At 37.6% G+C, this 23,338-nt stretch overlaps 1 protein-coding gene across 7 annotated transcripts in view; it reads left to right on the top strand.

Annotated features, from left to right (window-relative positions):
* TUB (TUB bipartite transcription factor) overlaps nt 1-23,338 on the top strand; it is a 76,862-nt gene that overhangs the window by 38,730 nt on the left and 14,794 nt on the right. For 3 of the 7 annotated variants that reach the window (XM_062619852.1, XM_062619849.1, XM_062619851.1), the window contains exons 4-5: nt 10,916-11,053; nt 21,702-21,869. In XM_062619852.1, coding sequence (XP_062475836.1) covers nt 10,916-11,053; nt 21,702-21,869 — 306 coding nt within the window. The remainder of the gene's footprint in view (nt 1-10,915; nt 11,054-21,701; nt 21,870-23,338) is intronic. The other 4 variants (XM_062619853.1, XM_062619850.1, XM_062619855.1 and 1 more) reach the window with 2 other exon arrangements.

The raw sequence follows: 23,338 nt of genomic DNA, 5'->3' as shown, positions 1-23,338 counted from the left end.
GAAAAAAATATGCCATTTCTGTATTATTAGACATCAAAGAATTTAATCATCAGGAATAAAATCTATGGAAAACAGTTGTTAGTTCTGTTCTCAATATGCCCCATGCTTGTTGGCTCCCTAGTGAGGGTAGATGCATACTTTTCCTCAGGATTCCCTTGAGGGAAGCTTGGGTAGCCCTTCTTCAATATTGTGTCTCTTGTAAATCTTGTTCCAGGTTGCTAACACCTCCAAGGGTTATAGAGAACAGTAATTTTCAAATGTTCTTGTTTTGCAGATTGTTAAGTTGAATTTGATTCATAAGGGATTCATAAACCTCAGTAGAAAAAGGCTTCCTTTCCCTCAGTATTAATGGGCATGTTAATACTCAGGGAATATTTCAGAGCTGAAATCTGCTTGTTCTGGTAATGCAGTTCTCAGGTTGGGAATGCTACTAGGTGCCAGAATAATTAAGGTTTAATGTCTAAAATCTAAAATCCAAAACCTCTGGTAGAAATAAACCCAAATCAGCCAGAATCCTGCTCTTAAAACAAACAAACAAAACCTGAATCCATTATTCAGTTCAGATCTCTGAACTGCACATGGTTACTTTTCATCTACCCTGTCACTTCATTTTCAGTTGTTTATCACATCATTCAAAAATGAGATAGCAGGTATTTACTGGACTAAGTAATCATGCTGTGAGAAATGCAGTTCCGGAGTTTCTACCCCTGGTTTGCAAATTGGTGGAATTTTTTGCTGTGGTTACAGCTACAGAATTTATTGTTAGAAACTGGAAAATTGTGTTGATACATGTTAAGGTTTCATTAAAATGGGCTTTTTTATCTTGCTTCTGTACACAATAGGCTACCATAAGTGAGAATTAATTTTTCTCTTAGTATTAATTATGTTATTATTTTAATTATGTATTAAAAGCATCAGTAATATTTCTTACTCTTATTGTCTTTTTCTTAGGGTCTGGGAAGAAAATTTTTAAGAAGAAATTTATTTTCATTCCAGTTTGACTTAAGAATTTTATTTTGCACAGAAGTTTAGTTTGTTTTCCTTACATTTTTCTTTTTAATCAGAAAACTCAGAAATTTTCTCTTTCCTCTTTCACTCAATAGCTTATCAAAGGTACAGAACTGTTCTAAACCTTCTGTAATATCAACTGAACAAGGTTTTAATTTTCACAGATCAGAGAAACAAACATTATCACCCCATAAATGGTACTAAATTTCATATCTGCACTGAGCTAAATTTTGAACAGTTTGCACTAGAGTGGACTTTCTAATTTAAGATTAACCGTCCTCTTAAGGTAAAAGTGACCCTTCCTGTAAAATTACACCATACCATTTACTGCACTACTTATTAATTTATTTGACTTAAATAAGTTTGTTCTAAATTTGTCTCTCAGACCCTTTCAATATTTCTTAAGGTTCAGATGAGAAAAAAAATATAGCAATATTTCTCATATTCAGCATGGAGTTTGTTAATCCCTGGGAACAGCTCTCCTTGTAATAAACTGTGCAGTTAGCAAAAGCCAATTTAGGAGAATTTAATTACCTAGTAAAGTGTTAGGAACAGTGCTTTTGAAAATATTGTAAGAACTTCAGATTTGTCCTTTTATGGTGTGGTCTTCTCTATGAAGGTGCTTTGTGTCTTAAGTTACACTGCATGGTATGTATTTAGGTTTTGATGACCGTTTTTAACTATGGTATTCAGCTTCAGGGTAGGCTTTTTTTTCCCTTTCAATGAAAACATTTGTATGTGGCAGTGTTGGATGCATGAGACAGCTGGGCTTTTTCTAAAGAACTATTCTGCTCTTTTCCGTTCATTTGTTTCTGTTATGGGCATGCTGATTTTAAGTTAAGAATGACTCTTTGATGGGAGCTGATGGTCTACTAAATGAGCTACATTGCTCGGATGAGCATGTTTGTGAAATCAATTCCTGTACTGCAAATGCTACAAAAAAGTCCCTTCTTTTGACCTATCATCCTCCTGTACTCTCTTTTTTTAGCTTGTACTGATTCTGTGTAGCACAAAAGTACTTGTTGATTTCAACAAATAATTGGATGCCTTTGTGGAGGTATCTCTATGGTGCTTTGAGCAAAGTAGGTCAGAGATAACAGCAATTCTGAGATGTTAGGCTTTCCGTGCTGGGAAATTTTCTTTCATACACCTCCATAACTTATTCTGATGCAGTTATCTGTGCTGCGATAGTTCCCTGATGGGCAACTCTACTCTGGAATAAAAACTCACTTCATTCCAGAGTAATAATCAGTTTGTGGAGTAAAAGGTCAGTCACTTCTGTTCTGGAATGCAACATAGGCCTGATGAGCTATTTGTAGGTAGATACAGTGGAAGAGCATATTTCACTAGTTAAGCTGATCACAAGTTTTTCCATATAAAGAAGGCCTTAACTGGTTTCGATCCTCTGCAGGGAGTTACAGGGTGATCGCTGCTAGTCCTCTGTATTTTGCTTCCTCTAGCTTGGAGCTAAAGGGAAGTGTAAATAAATCTTAAGATGCAGTAGGATGGAGGGGCTGTGACTGAGTACAGCTGGGGCAGCTCACAAAAGGGATAATACAAATGTGACTTTCCTACATCTGTGTTTCTTAGGATTGAGGATGCTGGGACCAGTTTAATTCGGTATGAAACTGAGCAGGTACAGGGCTCTCTTGAGTTTTTGTTTTTTGTTGGTTTAATAAGTAACAAAATGGCCTTGCTGAAAGGGTTTCTTCACAGAGTAAGGAGGAATATTGCTGGGATCATTCTTCTTAGATACCTTCAAAACAGAGAAGTGATGCTTTGGTAGGATGAAATTGTGTCTCTTTTCCCTGACAAGTGTTACTAGCAATTCCTCTGGGTGCTGTGAGACTTTGAAGGAGAAGGGTGCCCTTCCACTGGGGAAGTGGCTCTGCAGAGTTCACCATGCACCAGTCTCTATACAGATCACTTCTTGTCAGTTCCTACCCATATGTCACCTACAGGTAAAAGTTTTCCAATCCTGTAGCTTGCAGATGACTTGCATGTAATATATATTTTTAAAACCATTTGGTTGTTGGCATAATGACTAATTAATAACAACAGAAGTACTTGAGTTGTCTGCAGGACCTGACAGGAATTAAGTTGAATAGGCCAACTCAAGATAAAATGAATCTTTGGCACTCTGGTCCAAATGGAAAGTGTTCATGTAAAATGATGAACATAGTGTCTCTCCCCATCTTTCCCCTGCCCTTAAATGCAAGTATTAATATACTTTTGAGACCACACTTGTAGCTTAAACACTAAATTATCTTCCTGCTGTTTCTAGGAGCAGGTATCCTTCCATTAACTTCCATGATGTTTGGCTCCAGTTATTACAACTCTTACAAATAATGCATCTCTCTCTTGCAGTACCAAATACAACTTCATCACTATTTCATCATTATAAATAGCGAAATAAGAACCAATAACAAAATTTTCTATTGCTATGAAGTGTACATTGTATGTAAAAGACAACAAAGTCATTTATTCACTGGAATAAATTTAATTCTCCTGATCTGAGCGATCACTTACAAGTTGCTCTCTCTTCTCTTTTTTGTATTCTTGTTTATTTTCAATTCAGTGTCCTTCATAAGAATATATTTAAACCTGTTTGTTTAAATTTTTTATTAAATTTTACTTCCCATTCTGTAATGCCTTTCAGTCACATCTGCTGGTTTGTTTTCCTGTATCTCTACACTACATATTTTGTGAAGTTTGTTGAGAACCTGAACAAACATTTTAGCCTGATATGACATTGCCAAATTCTGCTATGAGTTCTTTTCAGTCTAGATTGAAATTACATACTGAGCATTCCAGGAGCCAGGTAGCATGCAGAGATACACTAGTTACCGCAACAATTTAATTACATTATTTAATTACATTTAATGCAAATGATGAAAGCCCATTTTTACAGAGAAGAGTAATTTTACTTCTGTGAAAATGGTGAATATCCATTGGGGAGCAATTTTTCCTTTTGCAGCACTGAGGAAGGCAGAGATTTGAATGAGTGCCAGATATGCTTTCATTAATATTACCATACTTTGTTGCAGCTGTGGCTTGTTTTTTTTTAAGGCTTGAAATTAAAAATGTTTTCAATTACATATTCTCAGAGTAATTTTCATAGCAACTTTCAATTTAGAGATTTAGATTAACCATGTGTAAAAATTACTTTCTTACTTTCCTTCTTTGACATTTGGCAGCACATTTAGATGTAATGGCTGTGTTGTGTGTTGAACAGGCTTCTGATGATAAGTCATAGCTCTGGATGGTTAATTTTGATGTGTCATTCTGTTCCTTTACCACGAATGATGAGAGTTTTTTGAGAAGTATCAAGCTGTCAGATATATAAGATGACATCAATTAACTATCCATTTAAAACTCCATATATTTGCATGTTCATCAAAACAGTGCCTTGCCATCCCTGTTTTCCACTGACCTTGAAATGAGAAGGTTTATTTTTTGAAGATAGCAAGGAATGTTCTGTGCACAAGACTAGTAATACTGAGAGATCAGGCACCACTCCAAGTATCGTGTGGGCAAAATACTTAACTTCCAATAAACATATATTCTGAAATTTCCCTTTCAGCTGCAGTCTCTTCGCCTTCATCCTTTAAAGCATCTTTTTGATTTATCAGCAATCCTGATTGCACTAGTACATTTCCAAAATAAAGTCAACGCAGCAGCAATGATCAGAGAGCATCGGGTAGCAAGAGGTTTAGAGGTCTTTTTGTGCTTCTTGGTGCTGAAAGATTTGAGATAAGCTCCACCTACATTGTATTTGCTTTCAGTTACTACTTCAGCACTAGCTGTTATTTTCTGTCCTTGACAATCTCAGTATATGGGAGGAGCAGGGGCCAGGAGATGAGGGTGACCCCAGCATGGGTGATGCCCTCACAGATCAACCCACCTGCTTCAGACACAGCATGCAGAACTGGCCACTGCCAACAGGATTCTCAGGAGATTCACAACAAGGGATGAATCCAGGGCTATCCAGGGTGCTTCCAGGTTGGAAAGGAGATGGGGCTGCAGCGTACATACGAGCAGTCCACCATGCAGATGAGCTACCTAGAGTGTAGCACCAAGGTCCTCCCAAGAGGCATACCTGGGACACACCACACCTGCATCATGAGCTGAAAGAGAGCCCATGGCCCATGGGTAGGATGAGGGTGGAAGCCCCCAGGGATGCTCACTGGGGCAATTAAACCTGCTCGTGCCCTCAGGGCCCCAGTACACTAAACAATTATGTAATTCCTTACTGCCTTTAATCTTCATGGCATAGGTTTCTCATGGATAATTTTAGCTCTCCTTATTAGTTGTCTGCTTCCCAAAGAGTCGAAATCATTGCTATTAACTATCCATTTCACATGATTCCTTTTCTTTCCCCCCATCCCCAGGGTCAGACAGCAGTTATGTGGGGGTTGGGAAGAATTTTTTGTTTAATTCTTGCCTTTGTTCTTTCTGAGGAAATCTTACATCAGTGAGCTTTTAATAGTGACCTTAAGCAGCACCAGATTCTCGTGTACACTTGTTTCTTTTTTTGCAGCCCATTCCCATTCAGTTTTACTTATGAGAATTTTCACCTTTGTAGAAGCAGCCTAGTCAACACATCAGTGTTAGATACACAAGCTGCAAGGATACATAGGGAATTTATGGGCACTATAAGTTTTTGGGAATATGATTGTTACTAGCTGCAGGGGTAATGCCTTTGATTATAAGCATTTTGAAGCAGAAATCAAATCTTTGCGTGTGATTGAATGTTAACTAACATACCAGTGTCCTTGCCCTAATTCAGGCCCTTCCATTTAGCTAATTTTATTGTTTATATAAAACTCATAAAAATATTGTATTGCATTGTAAAATACAGTGCATTTGCCCATCTTTACAATATTTCTGGTAGATTCAAGTATCATTTAGATGGATTGTAGACCAGACCAGAATCTAAGTTGATAAATAAAGTAATAATGAACAGCCCAAATCAGTAGCAAGATTCACTAAGGCTAGAACTTTACAAAGTAAAATAGCAAGCTGTTCTTACAGTGAAGCACAAGAACATCTCAGTCAACTGTAAGAAAAGGACAATCAATTTGCATTGATTTAAGGTACACTGAACTGTAATTTATGTTTTTTTTCATGGTATTTATTCTGGATTTCACTTTAATTGTTGAGAGGACATTGGTAAATAAAATAAACATTTGCCTTACCCAGTGGAGCCAATAGTTTTTCTCACATACCTCATCATCTGTTTCATCCTCTTTCTACTTCAGGTGTTTTCCACAGAGACTGTACAAATTTTTAATGTAGCCATTTAATTTTCTTTTCTTTTTCTTTTCTTTTTCCTTTTTTGTTTTTTTTTTGTGATTTTTCACTCATGTCATTCTTCAGATAGCGTACTGATCAAATCCACTGATTTTCAGCACACGGTATTTTTATGTGATAGAGATCGGTAAGTTTTGATTCATAGAGATTCTTTTTTTGTTTCTTCCTCTAAGATCATCAGAATGTGCAAGCACTCCTATCAAGACAAGTGGCCATGTAAATGGAAAAAAAAATCTGCATTTTCATTGCATGCTACTTTGAAAGTAATGTCCTGTGTGAACTTCTCATCATGAAGGCCAGACGAAAAATTGTGCTTTTCATTTACTCATATAAATGTGTGTGGATAACTGTCTTTCAATTTTTTTTTTTCCAATTCTGTGTTATCTGTCACAGATAATACAGAATTTGTCACTCCCTTACAAATTGCATCTTTTTGTTTGATTGTGTACTGTAGCTTTATCCCTCTTCCTTGTAACATGCAGTGTTGTCCAACATGGAAGTGCTTCATGGGGGTGGCTTCTTTTTTCCCACTTTTTAGCAGTTAAGCCATTGGTGATGCAGGGCAAAGACAGGATACTGCCCTTCTCTGCTTAGATGCGAGTCCTTCTACACTCACCTTGTTAATGGACTGTTTGTTTGTTCCTCTTTCCAGCTCAGATCTTGAATTGAGATAGCACTGTATGCTGCTTTCTATCTCCCCAAAAGTATTTTTTTCCTAATCCTGTATTGAGGGTAGTAGTCAATACTTGATTTAATGAACATGAATGAATAACACTAAAATTAAAATCATGTCTTTGTTGTATTTGAAAGCTTGCCAATTTTGTCAAAACTGTTTCTTACAATTTAGGAGTTGAAATGAGAATGAAACACCGTATCTGAGAGTTCATTGCTATTTGCTGTTAGGAATTCTGTCTCACCACAACACATGCTCCTCCATTTTTGTCTTGTCCAAATGCAAATTCTAGTACAAATGAATAATTCTAATAGAAAAGGAAAATACTGGAGGGGGTCAGGTGCTTAAGTGAAGATTTTGACAATTTGGGGTGGGGCCCATGGAATATCAGGCTAAATTTTCAAATGTCATCTTCTATTGTTTAAGGTAACTCTCATAAGGATTTTTGAAGTTGTCTAAATTTCTCTTAGTACTGAAATGAATGCATTTTTGAGTGACAGTCTTTGAAATTTCATCCCTGTATAACTGCATTTAAGATTCTTTTTTTATACTCTGTTACTGCCTGTCATTGTTTTTAACTCTTTAACATCCAACTAGGCATGTAATTTGCTGTCATATCAGCAAATATTATCTAGGGAGGCCAATTTATCTAATTTTCCTTATTCAGATTTTCTTGCGGAGAACTGTTTTATGGGGCTATCTAAAGGCTGTGGATAATGCAGGTTAGAGTTTGCCTCAAGGTTCCCATCCTGCTGAGAAGGGAAATTCTTGTCAGGCTGTTACTTAGTGATCCAAAAATGTAGTAAAGGGCAGAGGGGAAGACATCTGATCCCCTGCAACATGCTTGGAGATAAACATTACCTCTATGAATTGCTTCATCTCTACAGAGACAGACTAGGAGTTCTGGTTCAGTAAGTTCAAAGTTCCACATGCTAATGGCCAGCTGCTGAGTGAGTACAGAGGGTATCAGAAATGCTTGTTCTTACAGCTCTCCAGGGCAGGAGAAAGCACTGGAAACACAAAACAGAGTTTTTTACTTTGTTCCACATCTAAATCTGTTGGACCCACTAAACAAGGAAGGTCTACAGAGCTCTCTCTGCAGGTTGGCAAGCTTCAGAAGACAGCCCATTGCCCACTCCTCTGCGGGGATCAAAGTACTGGTTGGCCCTGTTGGCAGGAACTGTGCACTGTGAACTTCACTTCCTGCCTCGTTGCAGTGGGCAGCAGTTACCCATGAGGAGGTTAGTGCTTATAGGCAGGGGAGACCAGTGCTTATCCTGTGCTTAAATGCATACGTGTAGCCAAATGTCCAGGAATTCAGCTCTGTCCTGAACTGAATTTGTACAGTCAGTAGCAAAAATACGTTATTTCTTTGGCATCTGCAGTCACGAGAGAAAACATTAGTGAGTAGATGAGCCTTACTTGAGATTTTCCCAATAATTAATAGCTAAGAATAAGATGGTTTTGTGGTGCAGATGGTATTTTGGGATTAGATTTGAATTTATCTTAGAGGTGGTGCTTTAAACGTAATTGTAAAGCTCAGAAAATCATCCTTTAGGAACAGGAAATTCTGTGCCAATTCTTTTCATGAACCCAGCTGCAGCATCTGCACATTTATGGTTTAAATCTTATTTTTAAGCCTCTATCACTTAAAGTGAAAGTCCTCTTTACCAGAGGCAGCAGTGATGGTGTATGCTCAGAATGGCTACTGAACTGAAATCTTGTTCTCTGCCTTAGAAAGAAATGAAAATAATTGCCTTTTCTGCATTTTGGAGCTCCATCATGTATGTACTTAGATACCTCTTGCTGAAAGTTGTAAGACAAAAGTAATTCAAAAAGCTTCAGGCTTTTAGTTGTTAGATCAAAGGATGGCTGACAAGATAGTGAAGATAAGTCTTTAGCTTTTCAATTAGCAGTGTCAGAATGTTTCATCCTTTGCTGATTAATTGTTGCTTTGGACCAAGTAAATGATGCTTCATCTGAGTGAATGAATATGGCCATATTTAAAATGATTTAGAGAACTGTCTGCTCATTTAATACAGGCAATTTGTACTGAATTTAATTATAATGTGGATTAGCATTTTCAAAGCAAAAGAACCCCTGTTTTTTAAAGAGAGACTGAGCTACAAATACAGGATAGATTGCTGGGTTGGTAAGTCACACATTTAAAGACTGTGGAGCAGGGACTCTTTGGTTCCCTGCTTAGCCCAAGGCTGCCATGTCCATGAAAATAGGACCCAGTGTACTCTTTAATGGCATTTTCCCTAGCATCCTGTGCACTCACTCCTTTGGTTATGTCTTACTCATTTCCAGTGCTCCTCTACACTCAGCGAAGGGACTGCAGTCTTGTGAGTAATGGATGATGAAGACACATATGAGGTGTTGGGCAGTGACAAGCTGTTTCTTTGGGCTTTTACTCACCCCTCTACTGATTTAATGTATATTTTTTATAAATCTGGAACTCTTCCGCTGTGTAATGAGAAAAGGAGCGTGTGTTTAGAGTGCCTCAGATGCTCATTGTGTTGTGAATGTAATGCTACTCATGACAGATTGTTTTGCTGAAGAGGGTAGCTGTGTAGTTTGTAAGCTACAGTCTCCACAGACAGAGATAAATCCATTTCATCTTACTCCTCTAAGAATTTCCTTGGTGCTTCTATTGCCGTTCATTTGCAGGAAGGATTCCTGACAAACAGGGAAATTGCCTCACAGACCAGAAGCCTAGGGAGAATTTCCGCCTTCAGAGAGAGATTACTGGCAGTCCACATGTCATTGAGCATCATTTGGCCTTTTGGGGGTTTATTTAGTTTCTCAGGATATTTTAAAAGTAATTTTATGGGCAACCAGTTCCTTCTGGTAAGGTTCCTTAGTGGACTGTTTTTATCCTTTTAAATAAAGCACTTTAGTTTCGAGAAATAAAAAGGGATGGTGGGAGGCCATCTCCATCTGAGATAAACCACAATCAAGTGAAGCCAGTGGAGCTTAGTAACTGACCGTGACCAACAGCTAACACCAACATCACTTAGTGCCTACTTACAAGTTGTTTCCTTAGGGGGGTAAAGTTGGATGATTATTTTATTGTATTTCACAAAGGTAGTTACATTTATGTCTTTGTAAACTCAATATTATTTCACTTCAAGGCTTGGCCTGGCCAGAAGAAAGAGTTTCTGTGTGTTGCTTTCACGGATTCACATATTGACCTCAAAGTGTGTCATGCTTTTAGAAAATGAAAAAGCATCCTTTTACTTTGAAAACAGTTGGCATTGCATGAATTATGCTGGCATTCACAGTTTATGCCATGCATATTATATTGAGACTTCTAAGGAATTAATTAGTTTTTGCATATGTTACAAAGCAGGAGGAGTTTGTATTTTCGGCTTGGGTGTATTTTCACCGTAAAATGCATGGCCATTCTGTTCATCGTACTGTGATATATACAACTGTGCAAGCTGTATTTTGAAAATAACCTTCCAATGATTCCATGTTTTCAGGTTAAGATGTAGGTTTAAGCACAGGCAGTGCAAACTCTAAATACAATTTTTCCGGCTTCATGCTGCCACAGTTGATGATCAGTCTTGCAGAGCTTTACTGTGAGGAAAAGTGCTTCCTACAATAGCTCAGCAACACATTAATATTCTGATGTCACTTTTGAGCTGAAAGTTAGAAGCTAGTAGATTATTGGAAGGAGGAAAAAAGTTAGGAAATACATTCCAGGTAACCTAACACTTTCAGGTTTACCATAGCTTTGCAAATTATGGTTTATTTGACTCTTCTGTCTGCATGAATTGTCTGAAATACCAAACAAACTCTGCTGTGTCTGCTTGCGCTTTTATACCTTCACAGAGTTCTGAAATCATTCTCTCATCTCTCTTTGTTTCTTTCTTCTCTGTTTTCTTTATGGTGGGGTACCCTGAATCTCTCAAGCAGTGCAGGAGGCCGAGCAGGAAGATGTAAAGGTGGTAGTGGATGCCCAAGCTCCGAAACCAGCTAAAAAAACCAAGGCTGCAGCTGCAAGCTGTCAGACTGGCGGCACCAGAAAGGAGAAAAAAGGGAAACACAAAGGTTAGCTGCATGCAGCTGAATGTCAGATGTGGAATTGACTGCAAAATACACCTTTTTCTTCTCTTCTTTTTTTTTTTATTTTTTTAATTTCTTTGAATTTTTGTAAAGAGCCTGAAAGTAATTTCTTGAAAATTTTGTGCGATTGGAAAATGTGAGTGGTCTGGTCTTGCTTTGGCATGTATAACCTGGAATTGAAGGAGGGCTAAAATTTGTAAACTGAGTCTTTTCCAAAAGGAGAGCATTCAAATTGCAGAGGAGGAAAAAAGTACTGATGGAAAAATAGCTGGTGTTTTCCTGCTGTGTTAAAGAAATGAGAGTCATCTTACATCAATGTGGTTTCTTTAGACTGTCTGTATGTAATGTAATTTGGCAAAAGAGCCTTAAATTGCAGTCAGTTCTGTCCAGTCTTACTGAGGCTTGAGCTGTGCAAATTAGAGATGTAAGTAGGCATTTTGTAAATCAGTTCAACAAAACCGAGATAACATTCTTGAAAGGGTTCTTCAGGTTGTTATTTCAGTGTTACTCTGTCTCACCTGGTCGACATATGGGGGTGTTTGTATGAAAAAAATTCTGTAATGATTTTGGGTGAGAGTAGGTAGACAAAAAATACACTACAGACAATGACAAAGGGGTAGGTGGAAATGACATTGCCATTATTAGATTTACTATTTGAGCTACATAGTGATGGAAGAAGTAGCATGATCTACTTTAGAGGTATTCAAATTTTGTGTATATGTGTGTGCGTATGGTTTTTGTACCACATACAATTTTTATTTGATGGTAAATGACTAATAAATACCTTTCCAGTAATGTGCAGTTCTTGGATAAAGTCAGTGTAACACTATCCTGTCTGGACTATACTGTATTCTTGTCTTGTGTATGTCCAACAGTCTCTCCATTACTGCTTAAGTAAGAAAATAGTGTATATCCTTGACAAGTCTATTTAAAAGTAGCAATGACTAATAAAGGTAATTACTGAGGTCAGAGTATTGGGGCTTACCTGCAGGGATTTTGCAGGACTTGAGCCTACCTTTTCCAAATCTTTCACACATATTTTACATATTGCATCTGAATCTACAGCATCCCTATGTATGTAGTCTCTCTGGCTAAAAAGAAAGCCCTAGGTTAGACAGGCTTTGGTCTGGCCCTGAAGCAAACACTTTATCCAGATATTTGAAAAAAGATGGTGTGTGTCAATACCTAGGCTTAAAATAAGTAAAAGTCAAAGGTAAAATTATCAGAATTTAAAAATTGGCAAAATAATTGAACAGAAACCTAATGTTTCTCAGTTTAATGCAAAAAGTAGTGCCGCTGCAGCACACTGATACAGATGCCAAATTTTACTTTGAAGTGCATCTTGCTGAAAAGTAAAAATTCTTTTACTAGTTTAAAGGTAAACCTTTCATAGGCTGTAACTGAGCATCGTGCAGGGTAGTACTTAAATTATGGTTCCTACATGACCTTGAGGTTCTGTTTAATCTCATAGTGCCTGGTTTGCCTTCATGGCGTGTCCGTGTCTGTGCTATGTTCAGAACTTCAGAGCTGCGCTGGTCAGTTCCAGCACAGAGCAAGAAGCAGTAATCATTTGAGTGTGTGATTTCCAGGGCCATTCTGCAGATGCCAGTCACACTCATGCTGGGGCTGCCCGGGATCGATAGCTGTCTTCAAACTTACTGCTAGATGTAGGCAATTTAAGTTAAACCCTGAGCACTGTGTGCTTACTGTGAAGGAGTGGCACAGTTTTCTATTGCCTCTCAGCAGGTAACACCTAGTATTTTTCTTATATGCCAGTAATATTTTTATTAATTTTCTGAGAAATTCCCCAAACAGGCAAATGTTGACATATTTTAATATAAGCAAGTTGTGTCAGTAAAAGTAACACAACTTAATGTAGACCGAGAGCTTCTGCATGCTGATACTGCTCTGTGTGGTGGAAACTAATATTCTTAGCTATAAAAACCTCTGCTTTTGCTGCAATTCTTATTGCTTATCCTGCTGTAGTCTTCTCTCGCCTTCAGCATTTCCCCACCAATGGCACCTTGTGTATGTTTCCATGGAGTGGGGAGGTGTTACTCACCAACTATACTAAAGAAAATATTGAGTACCTCCTCTCCTGAAGTTTATGTTGATGACTAGTAACAAATCTCAAGCAACAAGCATCCCTGACAGTTGAATTGTGTTCGGAGCATACACGTAGCATCTTCTCATCCAGCTCATCTACTTTTTTTGCACAGTGGTATTTAACTGTTCATTCATGTATAATTTCACCCTTAGAATCATACCTGGTTTAGCTTTGATACTGTTGTAAAACTGTAGTGTTTGCAGGGGATTATAACCGGATTTCTGTTCTTACATCCCTACAGAAGCTGCAAAATATTTTGGTTTTGGTTGAAAAAGTAAAACCAAATGCAACTTTAAAATTCCTGAGGGATTTTACTGAACAATCCACTGCAGACATAGCTAGTTCATGTTACTTAGGAATGAAGCAAATGGAATTGATAAGCAGAGCCCTGTAGTAGAACTTGCATCATTTTTTCATTACTGTTAAGAGTGTGAATCTTGTAAAAAAAAAAAAAAAAAGGAATGGATTTGCTAACGGCTTCAGATCTAAGTAACGAAAATGGATGAAGGGTAAATTGGTTTATGCCATTTTGTGGCACAAGAGATTTTGTTGGAGAAAGTTCGTCGGTAATTAGATGAAATCGTGAAAGTTTTAGGTTCTGCTTTTTCTGGTTTTGTCTCCACTCTGACTACTCTGGCTGTAACCTTTGTACGTCCTGTAAACAAGCAGGATAAATGCACTTAATATGCTAAAATAACATTTTAAAGGTTTCTTTAGGTTTAAAGGTTTCAACTACAGTGAGCATTACCTTTCCAAGCATAGCTAATCTCTTTGTGATTTAAGAAAAAAGAACCTATAGACCAGATCCTGTGAATAAGCTAATTCAGAGAGAAAATCATTGACTTATACATGGATAGCTCTTGAAGATGTAGTGTAATGATTGTACTCTGGTCTTAGATGTGTAATATATTTTTAAGTGGCTCAGAGAACAATGAAACTATGATCAGAACAATGTGCTAAACACAAACGTGAAGGAAACATTAGGTTTAATGAGGTTACACTGACATTAGGCAAGAAGAGGAATGTGGCTAATTGCTCATGTAGAGCTGATTGTGCCTCTCAACTTAGAGGTGAGTGCATTTTGTAATTCTGTGCTGGGTAGTATGGTACTTAGCTTTCTTTCCCCTTATATCTGTGATTATTACTGGTATTTCATTATTAATGGAGATGTCTAGTATCCACTCTGTTTTTAAAAAGAAACATCACTTTGGTGAGACAGAGCCTGCAAATGCAGTAAATTTAGGATGTTTTATAGTAGCTTAGCTCACTAAGCTGGTATGTCTGAAAGCTTTGGTCTCCCAGTGTATTGTTTGACATAGTATTCAGTATTGGAAAAAAAAAATGAACAAAATATAATGAATTAATGTGAATATGGTTGTCTTTCCAGTGGAAATAGTGGATTAAATTCTGCTTTGGTTTGTGATGCTAGTAAGGGATGACTAAGGCCATTACTGAACAGGATTGTTGGATGGTTCAACAGAAAAATAATGCAAACAAATGAAAATGGTTGTGGCAGGAACCTATGAAAAGTATTTAACCTGCATAGTATTACAAGCATCTTTAGATATCAAATACCTTGATGATTCTTTAAAAATTGAGATTCATGAAAGCATTACAGGTGCATAGTGGCGTGGGTTTTTTGTTTGGTTGTTTTTTCTCCCCAAGATATGTTTGTGAAGAAATTAATAAATATCCTAGATAAAGTGGGGGTTTTTGCCTATGTGCAATGAATGGCAAAAACAAATCAGGAAGATAAAATGGAACCTTTAAAAAGACCCAGAAAATCTGCAAACCAGGAGTTAAAGGGGAATCTATTAAGAAAATTCAGGAATCATTCTGTGAAAAACTGTTGTTTTGGGGTTTTCTTCCTACCACTCTTGCACTTACAGCATGTAAATACATTCTACAAAACCCCTGCTTTGAACTGCACTGGTTCACTCAATGCCATGGGCATTATGATTTTTGTCATTGAAATCAGAAATCTTGATGAGTTTAAAATGTTCAAATAAATGATACCTTCCCAGCAATTTTTTTTCTTACACTGTACATTAAATGTGTATATAGTATGTTGGGTATTCCCTGCTGTCTTTAAGAGATCCAGAAAGCAAGTGAGCTGCTTTGAAATACAGCAGTTTTTCTGCCAGGATGGCTATTTCATGTTTTGATTTGGTTTGCTGCTTCTGTGTTTCTGTTCTTTCTTTCACGCTTGTCTGCCTGTTTTGATTTGTGCCTCCTGTTCCATTTTTATATGTAACAAGCAACTACATTAGCTCTGGCTGCCTAAGAAAGCAGGACCATTTGTTGGATACTTCTCGTTTCTCAGTGTAGCACTTCCTTTCTGATAGGGGGAGGGAGGTTCATGTAGAGTAGATTTATCTTGGCTTCTGTTCCCTGCGCATTAAAGAGAAAGGGCAGGAGGAACAGTAAAAGAGTTTCCAGCAAGAAAAGTCCAGTTATTTCTAGATCTGACAACCCTTTCAGGCTGTGCTTTGGCAACACATGGACTTGATTGCGAAAAAGTCATTTTAGCCTCCTCAGGGTAGAGATTTATGGAAGCAAAGTTCCTGCCAGAGTTTTTTAGATTTCATCACAGTGAATGTAGAGCTTGGTGCTGAAGCACTTGCTTTTTAGTGACCTGATCTGGTGTTATGAATAGGCCTTCTTTTGATGGAAGTTTGGGCTCAATCACCTCCAGAGGTCCTTTCCTAAAAAGCTTTCTATTTGCCCCCCTGTCCCTATAAACAAATCTCTCTGTGATTTTGGAGTTGCTTGAACCCGTATCAGTGAGTGAACAGCTCATATAGGGTGTATACTGGGAAATGGCTTGCAAAATATAGACTGCTACAATGTACTTAAGGTTATTCTGTCCTAAAATAGACTAAAAGAAAAGCTTTTCCCACCCTTTAAACATTCCTGTTTTTCAGTAAATTCTTTCTCTCACCCAGCAGTGAGATTTTTTTTATTTTTTTTTATTTTTTTTTTTAAGCAATGGAGTTCTACATTTCTAGAAGGTGAAGTTTCATGATACTTCATTCTGTCCATTTTCTTGGAGCTTCCTAAGCAATCATTCTGAGAAAGAACTTTTTCCACTTACTGATTTGTGCAATGCTATTTTCTTGTACTGGAATTAAATGCTAATAGACTCAGCTCAGTGCTGTCCTCAGCATTGAGCGTTATTCACATGGGTATGACTTCTGTGTCAGACCAGTGGCTAATCTAACCTGGTATCTAGTGTGCCTGCATTTGCTGTCAGCTTGTTTGTAGAGGAAGGACATACTTACTGTAGAACCCTTATTGTATGTAACTGAGGTCAGAAAATGTGGCTTGAGATTTTCTCTGGTTCCAGAGACCTCCCACCTGACCTCAGTCAACTCTTCAGATCTGATCTGCAGAGGATTCAAGCATATTCTTAAAACTTTGTCTGTGAGCAATATGCCTGACTTCACATGTTGAATTTGTGTCCTAAGTGTTTTATAAAAAGAGAACAAGAATTTTTGTATCTTGCAGTTCCTCGAGTGTAAAGTAGGGACAGAAATACTTGTTCTCTGAGTTATGTTCCTTTCCTGATACGTAATCTTGTTTGATGTTAGTCACTGAGCAAAATCAGTTCTCTCTGATGTATGATACTTTCTTTTTAGTTTTTCTTAGTTTGCAAATTTCCTATGAAGAAATTCTTCATTTATTCTAAGTTATTGTCAAGTAATTTAGAAATCTGTCTTTTCATGTGTCCTAGGAGCGTTAAAGACTCTCTGTAAATAATCGGTTAATCATTCTTTCCTGTACTTACAAGTTCATGTAAAAGAACCAAGAGGAAATAACATTTGCTGAAAATCTTTTCACAGCAAAATTTTTGCATGTATAAATACATGCAGAGGGGAACATACTGTGTATAAATACAATTAGATTCTTTTCCTGCAAGATCCAATTACTGGGGATTCATGTTGTATATAGCCAAATACTTAAATAATGTTCTGGAGAGCTGACTCACCATGCTTACGCCTGTAATTTGCTGCTGGGTAGTTTGTCACATATTTAATCTGTAACTAATTTTTTCAAGACTACCATTGTGCGTCATGTACTACTGTCAGATAGCAAAATCTTTCCTCATGTTTGATCTTGTACTCATCTATCAGTGGTGGCCACATACATCAGCTGCCTGTCTTTAGTTTCCCTGGTCGTACATAGCTTGGTGGCATGTAATCTTTTCCTTCCATTTGACATTGTTCCCCCACCCCTTAAAAATTTTCAGTACTCTTTCTTAATTATTTCTTCAGTAGTGAAATAGTAAAAATTGCAGTTCTGCCTGTCCTCTTTAATTTTCTAACTTTGCTGTAGCATTACAGTGCCATTAGACTCTCATGACTTTGAGAATTTCTCTGGTGCAGTGTCTAGAAAGGCTTAATTTCTCTACAGTTTTGAGAGAAAGTTCCATTTAGACTTAATTCTGTTACAGATTTTAGGTTTAGATAGGACTATTCAAGAGACTGATCTAAGGTTTGAGTTCAGCGTGACCAGGCCCTTCCTTAGTTTCCCACTTTCAAATAGGGTTAGGAAGTGTATTTCTTTTCTGCAAAATAATTTTGAAGATTGTGAAGCTGAAATAAGAATGCATGAGACTCAAATGAGTGCCCAGAACTGCACTTGTAATGGTCTACTAGTGCTATTGTGGGGAAAAAAAAAAAACATCCCAAACTGACCTCTAGATCTGTAAGGTCAAGGAGGAGGGATATACTTTAGGATATATAGACTCCATTCCATGTAGTCTGTACTTACTTAGTCTGTCAGAAAGAAATTTGGTAACTACATCTGGTAGAACTGAGATGGCTCACCTATGTTTATTTTAGCATCTATCTATAGGACATATTAAAATTGTTGGAAGCTATTCAGCTTCCAACTGATGGAGATCTAGGACAGACAAATTTATGCTCCCATAAGGAGATTTCTTTAAATTGCAGGATTAGAACAGTAAAACAAGCTCTTAACTTCATATCCTTGAAATGTATTGTTATTCCTAAATCCAGTGAGGCTGAATGGATTTTGGGTTGTTGATACATCCTTTAGAAGCTAAAGTTTCAAATAGGCATAGTGAGGTATCATAAGATGCATAAAGGTTTAGATTTGTTTCTCATACATCAAAAATACTAAGCAAAAGTTTACCACTTTATTCCTTTCCCAAGGCTTCCAGTAGCAGTTCTCTTCTTCTTTTCCCCATACCTTTTTCTCTCTCCCCACATTCCAGGCCTGGGTCTTGTGCTTTTTTTGTGTAGATAGCTAACATTTTGTGTATTTAAAGCAAAAGAAAAAAAATCCTATCTAAAAATCCCATACCTGAGATCAAAATTAAGTGCATGCCCACCTAATGTATTTTGCATTTCTTACGATTTAGATTAATTCAGGTTATAAAAACATTCTAAAAGATAGTTTAGATTATTAGTTTTTAAGAGCATGATACTGTCTATTTATAAATACTGTCTGGATGATTTTAAGTGCTGACAGAATGTAGGCTTTGATAAATATTAGTTTATAGGGTGGAAATGCCAGTGAATGCCAATTTTGTGTTGCATTTTTTTCATTATCTCTTTGTTTTCATTTCTGGGTTTCATCCAAGACATCACCCTGTTAAAGTTTACCAGAAGGCCGTTACTGAAGGGATTGGTATTCTGGGGGTTGTTTCAAGTCTTCGTATTTCCTCCCTGCCCTCCTTCATAGTTGCCTATCAAAAATTCCCTTTTCTTATTAGCAGGTATTCAAGGACATCTCGATCAGGCTTTTTTCTATCTGATTTTTCAGAAAAGCTGTAGAAAATGCTGACTGTATCAATAAAGACTTTCTTTTTTGGCACAGTCTCGTCAGCTTCTTTGCCTCTTTTGACCCTGTCCTTAAACTGGGAAACTTATAACTATAGACATGAATGGTTTGTTCTATTGCACGGTGAACTGTCCTTCCAGTAAGTGGGTAGAAAGGAATCACAAGATAAAGAAAGTGAAAACATAGGGAGAGATCAACCTTGAGTATCACAATTACACAAGCTTGGAAGTGTTTTCAGACAATAGTTAAAGCTGCCTTTTGAACTATGACTTACAAAGATACACTTAGATCTCATGATACAGAAAAAAGCAGCATGTATGTATGTTTGCATTTAATGCCATTTTACAAATCTGCATATAGCAACCAAGATGTGTTCACACACACAAATATTAAATAGTTAACGCTGCATTTGTCACGAACCATCTACAGTATTCTAATGCAGTGAAGGTTCTTTTTTTTTTCTCCTTTCTGTCTGGCTGCGTCTTCCATTCCCTTAAATGGGGTTGCCAGTGGAACTGTTTGTAATGCTTAATAACACACACTATCAGTGATGCACTCTTCAGAACACAAATTGATTCTTCTTCTCTAAAAGTGTGACCTGGCAGCGTAGCCTTTGTCCTAATGCCCAGTAATACGTGATGTTCCTGACAGCACGGGATGTGAGCGCAGATGTTCTGCAGGCATCAGAAAAAAGCAGCCTCAGTGCAGTGTCTTAACGCTGTTGAAGGCATTTCATTTGCTGCAGGTCAGTGTCTGTTTTGAAGAATAAGATGGTCTGTTCCTTTTTGAAATAGGTTCTCAAAATCAGGTTTGTGTTGTCTGAAGCTTAATATTGGGCTAGATAGATATGCATGAGGTATGAGCATTTTGTTAAACTCATGGATGCTTAATACTTTTGAAATTCAGAGTATTGAGGTAAGAACTTAACTTTAGGCAGCCGCTTTAATGATAATGGTTAATATGGTTAAAGCTGTTAAAAATGCCATGGTGGATCTCAGCATCTGTCTGTTCTAGAGCACCTTTGTTGTAGTGCTTATCTTGAGGTTTTAAGAAAAATGCTGTTCTGTTCACTGCCATATTATACCTGCAACACAGGAAATTATACTCTTTATTCTGCATCACACAGAGCTTCTGTCTGAAATCATCATTCTACCAAGATGAGAGAACTATTTTCATGGACTTTATTTAGTTCTTCAAGGTTGGAGAGACAGCTTGTTTATTTGTAGCAAGTTGTTATTAGTTTTGCTGTAAATCAGAATTTACAGGGTTGGTGCAGAAACTGCTAGATAAGGGTCTGTGTGATGTAGATGAGTCAGGAATTCCTTGTGGTCTTGAACTCTGTGAATTTAATGTTTCTGCAGTGTTGGACTGCATGCTGTCGGGTAGTTGCACAGCCGGTGCTGTTCCTGAGGGTGTGCACCACTCTCTTTTCCACTTGTGCTTTGTACTGCAGTGGCAGTGAGAGCAAGTGTGGAAAGTACAGTGAAGCGTGCTAAATGTATAATCCAGTTGTCTTTTAATGCAAGTTGACAGCTGCTGGCAGAGTGGGTTGAAATGGTGTTCTTGGAGACTTCAGCTACAGATCACACTGAAAAAATCCCAATCCCTGCAGCTTCTTCTTACAGGATTAATTTAGCTCTGTTTAGTGTGGGAAGCACCAAATTCTTTTACTCATCTAGTTCTCTATAATGCTTGCTAATTCTCCACTGTGTTACTTGCTTTTAAACAAAGTATTTCAGAACAGCAACAGTATACAGTGTGATATTATTTACTATATCATACATGATAATACTAGCATTTTTATTGGTGCAAATGTGCTTTTTTTTTATGGCTAACATAGCAGTATATGCTAGCACTAAGTCTTAACCAAGAGCTGAAGTATATTTGCAATCTCATGTTTTAACTTGCTATCTTGAAGAGAAAAAACGAAGTTAATTTGTGATAAGAACACACCCCACCCCGTATTTTCATTTTCTGTCTTTAGAGGTGATTTACAGGTGTAAGGAAATAGTTTCTTTCTGGCTGTCATCAGAAGCCACAGAATCGCAGTATGAAGCTGTAAGGCATCCTTGGGGACTCTGGGAACCTCAGAGTGGGTTTCCCAGGACCATGTCCATCTCAGAGAATGGAGGAGCCAATGAATATATATTGTCTTCTTTATAGTTTAACTCTGATGTTTTAACTGTATAGTAATTTACTAATTCAGCAGGCATATTTAGGCTTGTTAACATGCTGCTCTTCCTGTTGTGTACACTGATAGATATACTTGTGAGTTGTCCAGGTTTCTGAAACTTTGAAGCATTGTTTCATACCAGCAGTGTTGTTTATTAGGGGACATGGAATAATCTGGGACTCAGTCTTAACTGTTTCTGGACCAGTTGTGTGTCCTTATGAAATCTGCATGTGTTTTCTATGTTGATCCTCTTGAGTGCATTTATTTTCTGCTTCGTTTTCAGTGTTTCTGGTGCATGGGTGGGTGTGCTTTAGGAATGAGGCACGCAACAGTGGAATCTGGTTCACCTCGTGGAGATTCTCTAGTGCAGTGTGTGGGAAGTAACATATTTGCCTTGGAGGCTAGTTTAGTCGTGTTTAAGTCTAGAAGTATTACTGAATGTGAATCTCTGATTCTTAGAAAAGATGCTTTTTGTGAGTGAGCAATTCTCTTTTCAGTAACTCCTTGACACAAAGGCAACTGAGGCTTTTGATGTTGTCTGACAGGGATTGATGGCCCAGCTGCTTTTCAAGATGATGTCCAGAAGATAAGTGGTCAGGTACAGATTCTTACTGTTGGACAGTCCAGCCATGATGAAGATGACGGAGAGAAAGCAGCTAGTGGCCAACAACAGCAAAGCAAACAAGATCTTAGAACAGCAATGCAGAAAAAAGGTAAGTAGTCAAAGATGCCTTCATAGTCTGATTGCTTGCTTGATGTACGTCGACTCCTTTTCCTCTTCTCATTCTCGTCCCTAACCTAAGAAGAGATTGTTACTCTGTGTTTCTTCTCCTAAGAGCTTGTTAGGCTCTATTCTATTGTCTAAAAAAAAAAATGAAAATGTTCTCACTTGTGCCAAGGATCAAGAGCTCTCCAGGCTTTTCCATCTGCAGTGCAGTGTTGTTGTTAAGGTACCAGGCAGATGCTAACGCTCATATCCACCTGCTCACATTTTTATGTTGTACAATTCTGGAAATCACTTACTTGAGGGTTAAGCAGGATAGCAGCAGAATAGCAGCATTCAAACTAGAGTATTAATTTTAGTTGTGTTGCCAGTTAAACGTTGTTTGGGTTTTCTTAACGTGTGTTTGTGCTTATGAGGTGAAGATTACAGCACTGTGTATTCTGCAGCATTTCCCATGTATAGTCCCCAAATGTTGTGGAATTTTTGTTTTGTTTTGTGGTTTTTGTTTTTCTAGAGGCACACATGATTTGGGAGATAGATTGTGTACGTACACATTCATGCATCTGTCCCTTCCTTCCTGTGCTGTTATTAGCTCTCATTAGACATTAACTGTAGGAAGGAAAAAAATTCCTAAAATCCTCACAAAGCTTTTTTCTGAAGGCTTTTGCTTTGGAGTTGTTCTTCTTCAGTGTGCAGCTTTTGAAGCAAAGATGGCTCAAGCCAAGAGTGCTCTGAGGCTTTAAGAATAAACTCTTTGTGTATAAAGAGCAAAATGCAAGTACGAACTTGACTTATCTAGAATAGACTATTCATACCTAAATGCCCACTTCTTGTCTGCAGAGCAGTTCTCACTAAGATTCATTTTTTTTCTGGGACGTTACTCTGCAGATGCGAGCAACTTCAACTGAAATGGGCAGCTTTTCTCCAAGTGTGGTATTTCCTGGGCATTTGAGTCCGAGGGATGTTGGGCATGACTAACAAGTTCTGATCTGTGTGGTGATTGTGTTGCCTTAAACCGTGGCTCAGAATGTTTAATCATCAGGCACGCTACTAAAGCTGATTGATTTAAAAACTACGGACAGACTTCTCAAATTAGGTCAGAGCACTCAGATTTTTACTTTAGGGGACATTTCTATTTTGGATGTTTTTTTTCCAGGATATATTTTTATTCTCCCCAATTTTTTGTTGATTTTTTAGTAGAAGCAGTGGATGGGTGTTTTCATTTTGATTTGGTTTAGTTTTGCTTTGTTGCTCTCTATTCTTAAATATAGGGTATGATTTTTTTTTACCAGGTCTGAGTATCCTCCTCATCAAACACTGCTAAGAGTGGACCATCAATATGCTTCAAGTCGGGGGGAGGCACTTTTTAAAACTGGGAATGCTGAGGTTTACTTATTTTAATTAAAAACAGAGCTATGCTCTGTGAGACACAAACGAAAGGTATCAAGACAAGACTGC

This window comes from Pezoporus occidentalis, unplaced genomic scaffold (genome assembly GCF_034315485.1).
Source record: "Pezoporus occidentalis ecotype Australia unplaced genomic scaffold, CSIRO_AGI_Poc_V1 ctg214, whole genome shotgun sequence".
Classification (NCBI taxonomy): Eukaryota; Metazoa; Chordata; class Aves; order Psittaciformes; family Psittacidae; genus Pezoporus; species Pezoporus occidentalis.
This window is presented reverse-complemented; position numbering and strand designations above follow the sequence as displayed.